Raw genomic sequence first — 15,020 nt, 5'->3', positions numbered from 1 at the left:
CTCTCCTAAAAAATTACTGTATATTTCCAGTACAAAACACCATGCACTCTGGAAATCTTTTTCTCAGCTTTCTTGCTTTCTGTCTTCACCAATACCTGTTCTTTGGAAACATTTTCTGATTCAATGGAAAAGAAAATTCATCAAGCAAACAAATTCATAGAGTGATGGGCTGCATCAAGAGGAGCGTGACCAGCATGTTGAAGGTGATCCTGCCCCTCTACTCTGCTCTTGTGAGACCCCACTTGGAGTATTGTGTGCAGTTCTGGTGTCCTCAACATAAGAAGGACATGGAGCTGTTAAAGCAAGTCCAGAGGAGGCCACGAGGATGATAAGGGGGCCAGAGCACCTCCCATGCAAAGACAGGCTGAGAAAACTGGGACTATTCAGCCTGCAGAAGAGAAGGCTGTGTGGAGACCTCATAGCAGCCTTCCAGTATCCGAAGGGGGCCTACAAGGATGCTGGAGAGAGACTCTTCGTTAGGGACTGTAGTGATAGGACAAGGGGTGATGGGTTCAAACTTCGACAGGGGAAGTTCAGGTTAGATATAAGGAAGAAGTTCTTTACTGTGAGAGTGGTGAGGCACTGGAACAGGTTGCCCAAAGAAGGGGTAAATGCTCCATCCCTGGCAGTGGTCAAGGCCAGGTTGGACAACATGATCTATGATGAGGGGTCTCTGCCCATGGCAGGGGGGTTGGAACTACATGATCTTAAGGTCCTTTCCAACCCTAACCATTCTGTGATTCTGTGATTCTATATTCAGTTCTGCTTCCACACATGTGGTGGTAATGTTCCCTAACAGCTCCCACTAACTTGATCTCATGCTTTGCAAGAACTGAAACTCTTATCAGTGCAGCCAGATAACTCAGTGGAAGATGGAGCAATGAATATACTCAAATGCATGTTATTTGGGTCATGATTTATCAGGAAGAGGGCATCTTCAGGACACCCTATGTTAGAGAGCATTTGTGGTAATCACACGCAAGGCAGTTCTTGTTTGGTCAGTAAAAGTTTACATATCAGGATGAAAAATTACGTGTTCTGCTCTGTACAGGGAAATATAAATTTATCCCTGTATCGGAAAGGCACATAATACTTTCTTGACATCACTGCACTGAAATCTGTGCTCTTGGATTTTGCATGCTAACCTAAGAAACTCAGTGTATAAGGAATGTTAAAGGGAAAAAAAAAAAGACGTTTTGATAAAGTCTACCTCAGAGCCTCCTCCAAAATGCTTTACTACTTTCCCTTGGTAATTTTTTGTACAAGCTTTTCTACTTTGCTTCCACAGAAATGTGATAGCTTCCTAGGTGTTTTCAGAAATGTGTCAGTGGAGCTGTCTCTCAGACCTTGTATCACATAAGGACGCTCTTGGTGTTGAAACTATATAAAAAAATAATTTGCTTCCATGAGGATCAACCAGAGTAAACTTAATTATTCCTCCCCTAGAGACTACATTACAGTCCATTTGAAGAAATACATGTTTTCTCTCACAAAGAATTCAACAGTGGATTAGGATCTACTTAGAACAGACATTTCCCTCCTGTCACTGAAATGTCTCCTCAAAGATGACTGAGAAATAAAGAGTTTATATTTTCCCTTAATATCATATGGTAGTAACAGGAGAAAAACACTTTATTATCTAAATATTTTTTGCTATTCCTTGCATGTGCCATTGCAGCTGGGACTTCCCAATCAGCTGATGAGCTAGGACCTTCAGATGAAATTCTTTTATAGCCATAATCAAAAATCACTCTGGAATTTGCCACCATGCAGATTCAGCAATTCCACTGTGACTCAGGGAGTTAAAACCAAATATCATCATTTAAGAACTTGTTATTTTGATTAAAAACCAGCTGCATGTGTACCAAGAATAATACACTGGGAGGAACAGGATGTTGCATAAAAGGCATTAGCTGTTTCCAAATCAGCTTCACACTGGAGAGCTGAGTTTTTGGGGTCACTAAGACAGGAGATTAATACTAGTATATGAGGAAGGCTTGAGGATGTAGAACCAGAATTTTTGGAAAAAAAAAATAAAAATAAAAGAATTAACATTTTTAGACCATCGCACACTGTATTTGTTTCTCTTAACAGAGAGCCAGTTCCAGGCCTGCTGACATATATGAGACTTTACAGGACTGTAAATTTGGATATATCTGACTTAAAAGTACCAGTGACTTTAACTGTGATGCCAAACTTGTGTGTTTTAAGTCAAATGAAACTTATAAGGCAATTTATTACCAACTAGCTCTTCCTAAAGATGTGGATGGATATATGTCTTCCATAACACAAAGGAAAACATGAACTGACTGAAGCAATGGGAATTTTACAAGTGACATTAAAGTGAGCAAATTCCATAGTATATAATCACAATAGAAATGTTCCATATTCAATTCATTTTGGTAATCAGTTTCAATATTCAACTGTTTAGATGATTTTCCACATTACAGTGGAAAACAAACCCACAGGTAGAGTAGATATAATGATTACATGAATATACAGATAGTGCTACTTCAGTGATTACACGAAATTAAAAATAGGTTGCTTACACTTAAGTATGTTTTCATAGAATCACAGAATCACAGAATCATAGAATCATAGAATAGTCAGGGTTGGAAAGGACCTTAAGATCACCTAGTTTCAACCCCCTGCCATGGACAATAAATAATAAATAATAAATAATAAATAAAGTCCCATCCAACATGGCCATAGGACAGCCAAAACTTCTCGGGGCAACCTGTTCCAGTGCCTCAGCACCCTCACAGTAAAGAACTTCTTATATTTAACCTAAATCTCCCCTGTTTAAGTTTGAACCCATTGTCCTATCACTACAGTCCCTGAAATATCTAGAAGTACAACACGGTAATTCAGATGTAACATTATTTCTTCTTAAATACTTTGAATATCTAAAATAGAGGTGGTTTCATTAAGTTTCTAATGTGAAAGATGTCAGTTTGTTGCCATATTGCTTGTACCATCAGTGTAAACTTGCATTGTAAAACTGTGGTTTTTCATCTGTTCAGAATTTACCTCAAATCTGCCTGTAAAATAATTTAAGTACATCAATTAAGTACAATTAACATGAAATACATTTGTTGCAATTTTCTATTTTACCAATTATACTTAAAAATGTTATCTGTTCTAGAGAGGGTTAATTTCAAGAAAAAATAATGAAAGATTCAACACAACAAAACGTACCTGAAATTCCAACCCATAGTTTTCCCTGCAGAATTCTCTCAGCTTGGGATACACATGTTCTCTTAGGGCACTCCTTTCTGCTATTGTATCTGTGTTGGGGAAAGAGATGTTATTAACAGTATTTAGATAAATTCAGTTCTTTTATTCAGAAATACAGGTTTATCACATAAAAAAAGAGCCCTTAATGTGCACCCCTCTCTCCCCACCAATGATAATCAAGCACTGGGAATTGATCCCCAAACTGGATGTTGTGCAATATTAGCCTTCATACGCATCTTACTATTGCAGCATATTTCAATACACTGCAGCTGAATTAATTTTGTAATTCAGCAGTCAGAATTTCTTTATCAGTTTGACTTCTATTTAACTTTCAGGAAGTTGAATTTTATGAATAAGAAACATCACGGGACAAAGAGATATACCAAAGATGAATGAGATCTCTATACTTAAGGAATAAATCAATAACATGAATTAACAACATTGTGTCAAACACTATCGCTTTCTTCATCATCTTTAATCTGATACTATCTTAAACAAAAGATAGCTGTTAATAGTGTTATTTATGGTATATTTTGGTCCAGCTGATTCCTGCTATCATGCTAAATGCACATTTCTGACATCATATATTCTTACTATACAAAATGATGTATATTTTGATAACGAAGTACAAAATGGCAATGACACCAAAATGGTTAAGTTCTGTGTGTCCAAAGTAATCCAGACACATTTATATAAAAGATATCACTCAGAAACATACTGTCAAATGTATGAAGTAAATTTGGTTAGTAATGAAATCTTGTATAGATAAGAAATTCTATTGTCTTTCCCAATAAGACTAAGATATGTGATGGATTTTACTTGGTCTAGATTATGACCAGTGTCGACTGAGTTAAGACACAGAGGGATGAGAAATGACACCGTTGCTAAGTTATTTTTGAGAATAAAACACAACTGTTGTAGAACACTAGATCTGAGCATCATGTGATGAAAAATAAAAGTGTTAACTTATGAATGATGGAGAACATCTACTGCAGTTAAAGCAATATTTGTATAACTGCACTAAAACAAAGCATAGGTTAAAACTGATTTAACAATCCCCATGTTGTTGTAAACCAGAGATATGTATGCAAATCTAACAATGTTTTGTGTATCAGAGCCACTGCTGATAGATTTAAGTCAGAGATCTGTTCATAGAACCATGGTCACAGATTTATAGTATTTTTTATTTTGGCAATTCTAGGAGAGTTTGAACTCTGTAATTTAATTAATTACACCAAATTCATAATACTCTTCTTAATACTTAAATATACCTTTGAAATATTACACAAATGTGTGGTATAATTACCATTTATTTTTATAAATAGAAAGCAATCCAGAACACCTCCACAGAATTATTTCTTGTGAAATCTTCATCAAGGTAAAAAGGCTGTACCACAAAGGCTTAAAAGTACAGGCATGATCTTTATACAGTTTATATGAATTACCACAGTTCTTCCTTCACAAACTTTTGATGGGAAAAAAAGTCAAAGGCATAGTAGTTTCCATAAAACATCCTTTCTAAGTGCAATAATATTATGTATTTATGATTTAATGATTTAAAATATACTAACTATGCTAATGTGTTCTGAAGACAACAGTCCAAAAGCATTAGTATGGTCCTTGCTCCATCAGAAGCTTTCTATTGACTGTGAGCGCGCCACTCAAGGCGAGATTCTAAATGTGAAGTACACAGCTTTTATATACCCAATTTGAAGACTGCAAATAAGACAGACTCTGCCCTGGGCTACATTCAGAAGAGTGTGGCCTCACCCTCTATCTCCTCACTTCCCTCTCAGGAAATTATTACCTTCCTCTCCCTGACACTGAAGAGGCTGTATTAGGAGTGCTGTGCCCAGCTCTGGGCACCCCAAATCAGGAGGATGGGGAGGAAACTGGAGAGGCTACTGAGATGGTCAGGGGACAACAGCACATGGCCTACAAGAAGAGATTGAGGAATCTGGGCTTGTTTAGTTGCGTGAAGAATAGGAGGGGGACCTAATCACAGCCTGCAAACACTTCTAAGGCACTTACAGAGATGATAGAGTAGTAGTGTCTTTGTACTCTTTGTGGTAGTGTCAAACAGTACAACAGAGGTAATGACAATGTACTACGGCTTGGGAAGTGGCTGGACCTAGGAGAGGCTCCTCTGTCCTTGGAACTCTTAAAGACTCAAATAGGCAAGTTCACACTTGATCAAGTTACTGTTGGCAGGACTAATACTCCCTCCCACTTAGAGGACGTCAGCCTAGATGTCCTCCTAAGCCCCCTTGCAACCAGCAGTGGCCCTGTCATAAGAACCTGTAGGTTTGCCTTACTCATCCAGGTGCCTCATATGGTGCCTGGGAAGACTTTCACTACTGTGTGGGCCAGTAGGAGCAAAACTGTAGGGTAAAATATCTGGTGCCAAGGACTCAATGTCCATGCCATATGTATTTCAGGGGATTTTACTTTGGATTAGGCTCAACACCCTCAAACATTTGGAGTGTATTAGGTAAGATCATAGAATCACAGAATCATAAAATAGTTTGGTTTGGAAGAGACCTTCAAAGGTCATCAAGTCCAACCCCCATGCAATAAGCAGGGACATTTTCAACTAGATCAGGTTGCGCAAAAACACATCCAGCCTGGCCTTGAATGTCTCCAGGGATGATGCATCCACCACCTCTCTTGGCAATCTGTTCCAGTATTTTGCCACCTGTAGTTATCTTCCTGTTTTTCATCCAAAAGGAACCGAGTACATACACACCAAGATCGCTCTATGATTTGAGTCAAAGTATATTAGATAGTGACGATCAAGAGATTCACCTCAGAAATGTACTCCAGATCTGGATGAATACAGGCATATCCTACAAATATTTAGGAATGGAGCACAAAAACAAAGCTCCCAGCCCAGAGCTGCTGGAGTTAGTACATAAGGGACGGATGAGTTGCTCTCTCCTTAGGATCCACAGTCATTAATCTTCTCTTCTACTTTAGCGCCTAAGTCAACCTTTTCTTGCAGAATGTAGTACACAGCTAACAAGGCTAATCAGCCAGAGGGTTGCACTATGCTGACACAGCAGTATTATTCTGGCTCCAAAGCAACTTTTCTCTTTCTAGCTTGGAGTCACTTTCTGCACAGTGTTGCTGTACCTTTAGATAAAAGCTGCCTGCATACTTCGCTTCATTTGAAATACTTCACTTTTTATTTCCACCTTCACAGTAACTGAGGCCCTTAGATCAGTCTATATATTCTGTATTTTTGTGTTAACACAGGTTAATATTGGCATGAAAGTCTATGAAAACGCAAAGCATCATATCTTCATGACTGAGTAGAATAAACTGTTGAAAACCAACTTACTACTGAGTTACTGAACTAAACCAAAATGATTCTTGCCTCTCTAAATGGAAATTAATCATGACTACAGCTTTGTAGTCATGAAGCAACTGTTCACAGATACTGTTGGCAGTTTTTTAAATGATCAGTCAATGGCAGATTTAAATAATCAATGTGGCAGTGGGCAGAACAGTCTTATGAGGGAATTAAATAGGCCAAGTTGCAGGAATGAAAAAAAAATATTGGAAAAGGGCATAAGATAAGAGTAAACACGATTAAATGATAAATGGGAAATATATTTTCTGAGGCATACAACAGATATTCTGCTACTTTCCATTTACGCCCATAGGATTTACTCTGCAGAACCCCACTGGCTCTAGTTTTAGAACATTTTGCTGTTCCCTGCAGCGTAACTTGTAGAGTCTTGTTCAGAAAATGAAACAACACACTGCAAGAGTAGTGCTACATTCCTAATACCTTATAAATGAAACAGAGAGAGATAAAACATTCCTTGAACTACAACTGTGTTCTGGATAAGACACTCAGCATACCCATCCTGTATTTTTATTCCTACCTCCAAATCTAATGGGATGTGCTCATCTAATTGGAATTTGAGTCTGGTGCTTATATTAATGAATTTTAAGAACTCCTGTATTTGTAACAAGTTATGAAACTTTAAGGAAACAGAAGTGCATATAGTTAAGAATAACTACAGTAATTAGTATGGATGGCAGATAAGCTGGCTTAATTAAATAAATCTAACCTGATTTACAGTGACAGCAAATCTGTGAAGCTGGCAGATCCTAACAACAACTGTGTCACACAGGCAAATTCTACCTTCCAGGCTGCTGCTGCAGATGAATGGATTAACTAAATGACATTCTTCTAGCAGACAAAATGAGAAAGTAGCTGTGAGATGAGCTTTATACACCTCCTTAATTCTGATATTCTGAAATCCAAATGACAGTCTACAATAAACTGTGAGAATGAAACTACATCTCCAAAAATGTTAGGACCAAAAAAAAAAACCAAACCCAACCCTAAACATGTTGCGAATATTTAAATGAAACCAAAACCAGACGGCCTTGAGCAAGACAGTGACTTGCTGAACACATATCTTCCAGTTGCGGATAGTTACCTCCTAAGCTGGTCCATAACCACACCGTCCTGCCCAGCTCTACACTTTGAACTGACTAGAATGCCATTGTAGTTCTCCCTCTCCCCAGGCATCTGCGGTGTAATGCTGAGGACTGAACTGAAATAGCCACATGGGCATTTATAGCCTTTCTGCCAAGTAATAGGCAATCACTGTTTAAACACGATTGTTTGGGTGAGGTGTGATTTCTGAAGGCTTGTAGCTCAGTCAAATCACTGCCAGCTTTCGTTAGAGTTCTCCAAGGTGCTGCTTCTCAGTGTGAACTATTTCCACGCCAAAATCTGACCTTCAAACACAAGCTATTCTGCTATTAAAGTCACTTATTTTATTTTTAATAGGGAAAGTACATTTTACATTCCTGCGTTAGTAAACTGATGATGTGTATTTACAAACAGTTGCCAAACATTAATCTACAGGATAAAATAAGTTACGGAAAATATCCTAGTTGAAGAACATTTCAAAGCGCATATGCAAGTGAACGAAAGAGTTAACATGGAAGCCCGATGGAAATTGCCCATTTTTAAGCATCAGTTATTCTGCCCTAAGACCAAATAGTTCCTCTTCATGCTGGTGGTCATACTGGTCTGGCCATACTGGTGGAAGTGATGTGAATGGCTCTTCCATGCATTTAGGCTGCAGTCACACGGAGTCTTATTCAACCATGGCTTGACGCAGCTGAAAGGGCAGTTGCTCAGCCCCATCCTGCTACTGTGTGTTGCGCAGGGGGTGCCGGTGTGGGGACAGTGAGCCCCACTCAACAACCCTCAAAGAAGCAGCACATTCAATTTGACAGTCTCTTCACAGAAATGTAACCCACAAATAATCTTACCCATGCATGATGCAAGCTAAGGCCCTCTAGCAGGCAAAATCCTAAGCAGTGAGGGTGTTTGCACTGCTACTCTTTGACTGACAGAGGAACACTGCAGTACCCAGCTCGCAGGAGCTAGCAGGAAAATTGTTGACTGACATAACAGGTTGAGGCAGGCAGCTGAACCTGGAAGAAGCACGGCAGAAATAGAAGAACAAAAGAAAAGCTGCCCTTGTAGCTGTTCGAGGCACCACAGAAACAAACGTTATATGGGGCCAGAGCTGCCTGAAGGTTTCAGCTCCAGCCTATCACCCAGGAAAAAGCAGCTCCTTGTATCCACAGAACGATTAATTTCTGTATCTTCCCGTGTTCTTGATGTTCCTATGCTTTGCAGTGGGTCAGGACAGAAGCGTCCTGGGGTCTTGACCTTACCTCTTTCACAGCCTACTTCTCTGCTAGCTTAGCCTTAGTCTCCTGTACAAATGCACACAGGTAATGTTTGTTAACACATAATGTTGGAGCTTCTGATCTATATGGAAGCCTTGGATGAGCAGAGTATTTCTAATCTAGTCCTGAATCCACTAAGTCACCCAGCTATTTGCTTTCTCGAAGTATTCCAAATGCTTACATTTGAGGGATGGGTAGGACAGACTCCTGTCACAGGATTTTTTTAAATGCACTGCAATATTAAAAAATATGGGTATTTTATAACCATTGTCCATTGTCTATTAACTGCAGTGAGGATCTCTGCACTTGAATTCTCTGAGGATATGAGGCAAATAAGAAATTACTTAGCAGCAAAACCAAGTAAGGAACTGACTGCCAAGCCTCTTAATGCTAGTACGTTCTTGTCACATAACAGCTATTCAACTGAATTGTTCCCTGTAAACTGACTTTTTTACTAATAACACACAATAGCATTGTCTATTACCCCTGCTACTAAAAGCTTTGAATACTAGAAGGTAACAAATGTCCCTAAATATTATGGAAACCTTGTCTCTGAAAATAATACCATAATAATAAGTAATTTGCACTTCTATAGTGCCTTTCATCTGGGAGTCTCAGAGCACTTTTCAAGCAATGAGTTTGAATCATAGCAGCCCTCCAGTAGCTGAAGGGGGCCCTACAAGGATGCCGGAGAAGGACTCTTCATGAGGGACTGTAGCAATAGGACAAGGGGTGATGGGTTTAAACTTAAGCAGGAGGAAGGGTTAGATATAAGAAAGTTCTTTACTGTGAGGTTGGTGAGGCACTGGAACAGGTTGCCCAAAGAAGTGGTAAATGCTCCATCCCTGGCAGTGTTCCAGGCCAGGCTGGACAGAGCCTTGGGCGACATTGTCTTGTGTGAGGCGTCCCTGCCCATGGCAAGGGGGTTGGAACTACATGATCTTAAGGTCCTTTCCAACCCAAACCATTCTATGATTCTATGATTCTATGTAGCTGGTAATAAAAGCAAAAATGACTTGACCTACCTAGTATCCTTGCCTTCCTAGAAAATTAAATCCATAGGCTTGTCGTTTCCTTCCTTTGGGGTTTCTGTGGTTAGAAAGCATTAGAATAAGCATCCAGAGCTTCCCAAGACTCTTTTTAGGTGACCGGGAATGGTAACAGGTTGGCCTGGCTCACTTCTTCCAGTGTCCCCTCCCCACACAACACTGCCAACACTGGGGTCTCTTACCAGCTTTTTATGGAAGGCAAATGAGAAACTGGACAGATTGAAGGCCATTCATTCATTAAATTAAACCCTATAACGTATAGTAACCCTCCAAATAAATTCTGACTAGCAAAATACTACAAGATTACTGTGATGTATACGGCTGAGTGTCCTCTGCCAGCCTGATGGTGATCATGAGATATGCAAAAAGCATGCGTGACTCTGCTGGACTAGGGAGGATGTAGATTGCAGTTCTTCAGCTCAGAGGTTAGCGCTCTAGCCACCAGGCTATTGCATAACAACATTCGTGGCATCTCCCTCTCCTCAACCTTCTCAGTGCTTAAAAAAACCAACAACCCAAAAACAGTGGGCTGAGCATTTGAGCCCAAAGGAATAGCTGCTTGGCATGAAAGCCAGAAGGAATAATGAAAAATAAAATTAAATAGTAAGTAATCCTGAAACGTGTCTCTCAGTTGTGAAGGAATGACAGGATGTGACTTTGTGGTCTGCGCTAGAACATTTAAACAAACACATTATCAAAACAAAAGACCTAACTACCTGAGGCAGGATTCAAAATGTATGGCATAATTATAAGCCTAAAACTTCTAGTTGCAGCAATTTGCTCTTCTTTTTTAGCCCCAAATCAAACAATATCCAATTTAAAGTGATGTAGTTTTAAAACCGATTTCTCTGAAATTTTCCCTATTTTCAGTTCTGTAAGATGACAAATTTAAAACAACACATGTAGGATAGGTATTTCTTATTTTTTTAATTATAATATTTAATAGCTGGCCACATTTCACAGCGACATCATGCTTATACAATATCCTGCATCTTGACTGTTAATATGATTAACCAGTGCCACCTATTGGCTTACCAATAACACCCAGTTATCAATTTACATGTATAAAAAATAAGGCAACTAGTAAAATCAAAGGGGACAAGACCCAGGTTACAATATAGAATTTAGGGGATGTATCAGTATGGAACTGACTTGACAGAGGGAAAAGCAAATACCAAGATTCAAATTGCCATTATTCACCCATGATTGTGTTCGCAATTTAAAACAGATCTTGGTTTCTGAGAGCTCTGAGTTTCGTTATGTGTACGGTATGCTTACATGAAACAAATTTCAAGTCCGATCCAAAGGTTGGTGATGTTAATGGAAAGATCTGTTAATCTCAGCAGATTTTAAATGAAGGTCTACATTTGTGGCACGTATTGAAACCCTAAAACTTTCAATGGCTTACTGAGTTCCACAGAGTTTGGATGAAATCCTTCAATCCATAAATAAATTAATAAATAAACAAACACTACATACTCGCTGAATCTAGTGGGTATGGTTTGGGTGAGGACTCTGGTGCAGAATTTTATCTCGTAATGTGTCCTAATAAATAACCTCACATTATCCCTTGGGAATACAGCACCCTTACATGTAGAAGTTCTTGAAGAAAAAAGAAAGAGTTGAGTTGACCCAGAATGCTTTCCCAACCCTGCAAATGGTCCCTAGATTGCAGCCTGGGATCCTATGCATCCTTGCGTCCTTTGACTATGATTTGTGGCGATCACTGCAAATGCAAATGCCAACGCACAGTGGGAGCTTTGGCAGCACCATGGGTTGAAGGCAAATCTCTACAGGCAGAGAATTTTGCATTCTGCAAACTGCACAAGTGGAAGAATTCAACAAAATCTAATTATTTCATGTAATAAAGCAAGCTAGGAAAAGTTCTTGAAAACATGACAATTTACAAACAATTATTGTTACGCAATTAAATGATGTGACAGGAGAAACTGAAGACACAGCACGTTTAGAGACACCAAAATTAAGTCTGAAAATTATCTCTGCAGAAAACCAGAGCTTATTACAACTAAGAAGTGGAAAAGAGCAAAGCCTGCAAAGACAAGAATTTGCAACTATAATCAAAACTAACATGAAAGAAAAACTTCTTGTGAAACCTAAAAGAGGACTCCTGAGTGAGCTGTGTAAAAATGTGTAACAGAAGACATAAAAAGGGCCACTGCAGTAACAAAGATATGTGCCAAAATCCTACTAGTTCATCTAGAGGTGTCAACTCACACTTCGAAAAATTGTGGAATTATCTCGAAAGTAGAAAAAAAAAGCTGTACAACATTAGAAAATGTTGTTAAAAATTAAGTTGTATATACTGCTGTAGCTTTACTTTTTTTTTTTTTTTCTGATATCACTAGACCAAAGAGAAAACAATCAGAGTACATTACTAAAGCACTTGAGGTAATGAGGCAGTGGCAATCAATAAAGCAATGGGATGTCACAGACATTCTGCCTCCAACTGAACTGCAGATTCAAGTGCTGGAAGCCAACAAAGAAGTATATTGTAGGCTTTGAGAAGGCATAAACCAGAGGTGGGTCATAAAAAAACATGAGAAAGCAGGGCTCATAAAAGCACATGTATTTCATAGTACAGGCCGGCACAGGCCCATTAAATACACCTCGTTCTGAAGAAACTCCAGTAAACACTCTGATGTGACTTTACATCTAGCAGTGCTGCAAAGCTATGGAAGAGCTCTGCAAGCACTGTTGGCTCTCCGGTAAAGTTGCCCTTCCCTTCTCTAAATGTTCTGTTTAAGTTCACAAGCCACAAAGTTCTAGTCCAGGTCATATTCTTCCTTAAGTTTGGTGGAACATGGCCACAGTTTGCACCACTGTAAAACTGCTGAAGTCAGCTGGTACAGCTGGAAAGCGTGACTGATAAATGTAGCTTACTGTATGGGCTTCAGGTGAAAAATGTAGAAGACTTTTATGCCAGAAGATGAAAAAGTCTTGAACATGACATTTGTGGGTGTGCAGAGACACCCACAGAAGAAGTGAAAGGTGCTGCTTGCTATCAATGCAGTAAGTCTGCATCAATAGTTTTTCTTTGCAACAGACTTCTTTTTTTCTTGATGCTAAATGGAGAGGACTACTAAATAACACCACTGCACAGTCAGAATAGTTCTTGGCTGCTGAAGAAACAGCTATCAAAGATGCAGAAAGTACATGACAATCTCAGCAAAGGAGAGCAGCTGCAAAAGGACTATTTCACATACCACCAGACAACTTCTACCTAGCTACAACCACCCACTTACAAGCACTGTGGTACAACAGTTTTAAAATGGATAATTCCAGGTGGGGTCTGCACTAGAAATCACTGAACATGGCCAAATAATTCATAGAACTGGCTCATTTTGATGGATTATGTAACGTCTGAGATGAAAACAGTGACTGACATGTAAAGGAAGTGATTTATCTTACCTCCGTTCTCCCTTACCCTTTCCAATTCCAATGATTCATCTAAGCATTATTTTTAGTGAAGATTATATAATCCAGTTGAAAAGGCCATTTTTAATAAATTCTAGAATGTATCTGCTTTTATGAGTCAAATATTCTTCTGATGCCTTGATATTATTAGATATTGTTTTCTTGTTCCAGATTTCATTTTTCTGTTTGCTAACCACATTTGTTTGATATTATATATATATTATATATATTAAGGTAATAGTAAATTTGCAGTTTAACCATCTTGAGGAGTTAGTAATTGAAGAAGGGCATGTTCTAGTAACTTGCTCCATTTGAGAAGCTGATGTAATTGAACAACCAAGTTCAATTTCTCACAAATATCTTTCACCAGTGTGATACAGCAAATAGTATTTGAAGAACTGCCAGAACCGGCATACGCATTTAATCAGTCAGTGGCTGAACTACAGACTGTCTTCTGAATTAGTACTTTCAAATGACTTTAGCTGTCTTCCACAACTCTTTGCTCTTATTTTCACAATAGTGTTACCCCATGATTTACAATTACCTTTAAAGGAAGACAAAGATCTTCTATGACACTATACTCTCAGCAGCAGTGTAGAAAACGTGTGGCTTCATTTCCATTTCTTGGACTGCCAGACACTATCAGTCTTTCTCAGTGCCTGTGAAGATATTTGTCCCCTGGCCACAGAATAGATGAAAAGATGTGCAAACCATCTTTTATCTTCCAAACCTACAACTGAATCCACAACTGGGGATCTAAATTCTTTTATTTGAAACAATTTTCAATTTACATAATGACTGTGAGGAGATGACTGTGGTATTAAGACTGGAACAATACACCAGCAATGGAATTGCTTAATATATAGTATTATACATGGTTTAGTTGTTTAGTTGTTTATTATACATGGTTTGGTTGTTTAGTCTGGAGAAGAGGAGGCTCGGAGGGGGACCTTATCACCCTCTAGAACTACCTGAAAGGAGGTTGTAGTGAGGTGGGTGTTGGTCTCTTCTCCCAGGTAACAAGCGATAGGACAAGAGGTAACAGCCTCAGGCTGCACCAGAGGAGGTTTAGACTGGATATTAGGAGAAATTTCTTCACAGAGAGGGTGATCAGGAATTGGAACAGGCTGCCCAGGGAAGTGGTGGAATCGCCGTCCCTGGAAGTATTCAAAAACCGTGTAGATGAGGCCCTTAGTGACATGGTTTAGTCGTGGACTTGGCAGTCCTGAGGTAATGGTTGGACCTGATGACCTTAAAGGTCTTCTCCAACCTAGTTGATTCTATGATTCTATGGTTGATTACGGAAAGCATAAAATAGAACATGCAGAATTAAAACAGGTGGAGTATAAGGATATCATTTGCATTTAACTCTGTTTTCTAAAGAAAGGAGGAATGAATGATCATCTGTGTCTTCTACATGTCTTCTGTTCTCTTTTGAAAAATATTTTTAACTCATTGACTGACATTAAACAAATCTGACCAAATGATATTAATCTCAAATATAATGAATATCCTACATGAGAATAAATTAGGAGATAAGTAAGAGAAATCCTGTAATATTTACATGATTTC

At 38.8% G+C, this 15,020-nt stretch overlaps 1 protein-coding gene across 1 annotated transcript in view; it reads right to left on the bottom strand.

Annotated features, from left to right (window-relative positions):
• NWD2 (NACHT and WD repeat domain containing 2) overlaps positions 1-15,020 on the bottom strand; it is a 62,764-nt gene that overhangs the window by 35,548 nt on the left and 12,196 nt on the right. The window contains exon 2 of the mRNA XM_030492215.1: positions 3,199-3,287. Within this exon, the coding sequence (XP_030348075.1) occupies positions 3,199-3,287 (89 nt within the window). The remainder of the gene's footprint in view (positions 1-3,198; positions 3,288-15,020) is intronic.

This window comes from Strigops habroptila, chromosome 7, assembly GCF_004027225.2.
Source record: "Strigops habroptila isolate Jane chromosome 7, bStrHab1.2.pri, whole genome shotgun sequence".
Taxonomy (NCBI): Eukaryota; Metazoa; Chordata; class Aves; order Psittaciformes; family Psittacidae; genus Strigops; species Strigops habroptila.
Note: the sequence above shows the minus strand (reverse complement) of the source record. Positions and strands in the feature narration are given on the sequence as shown.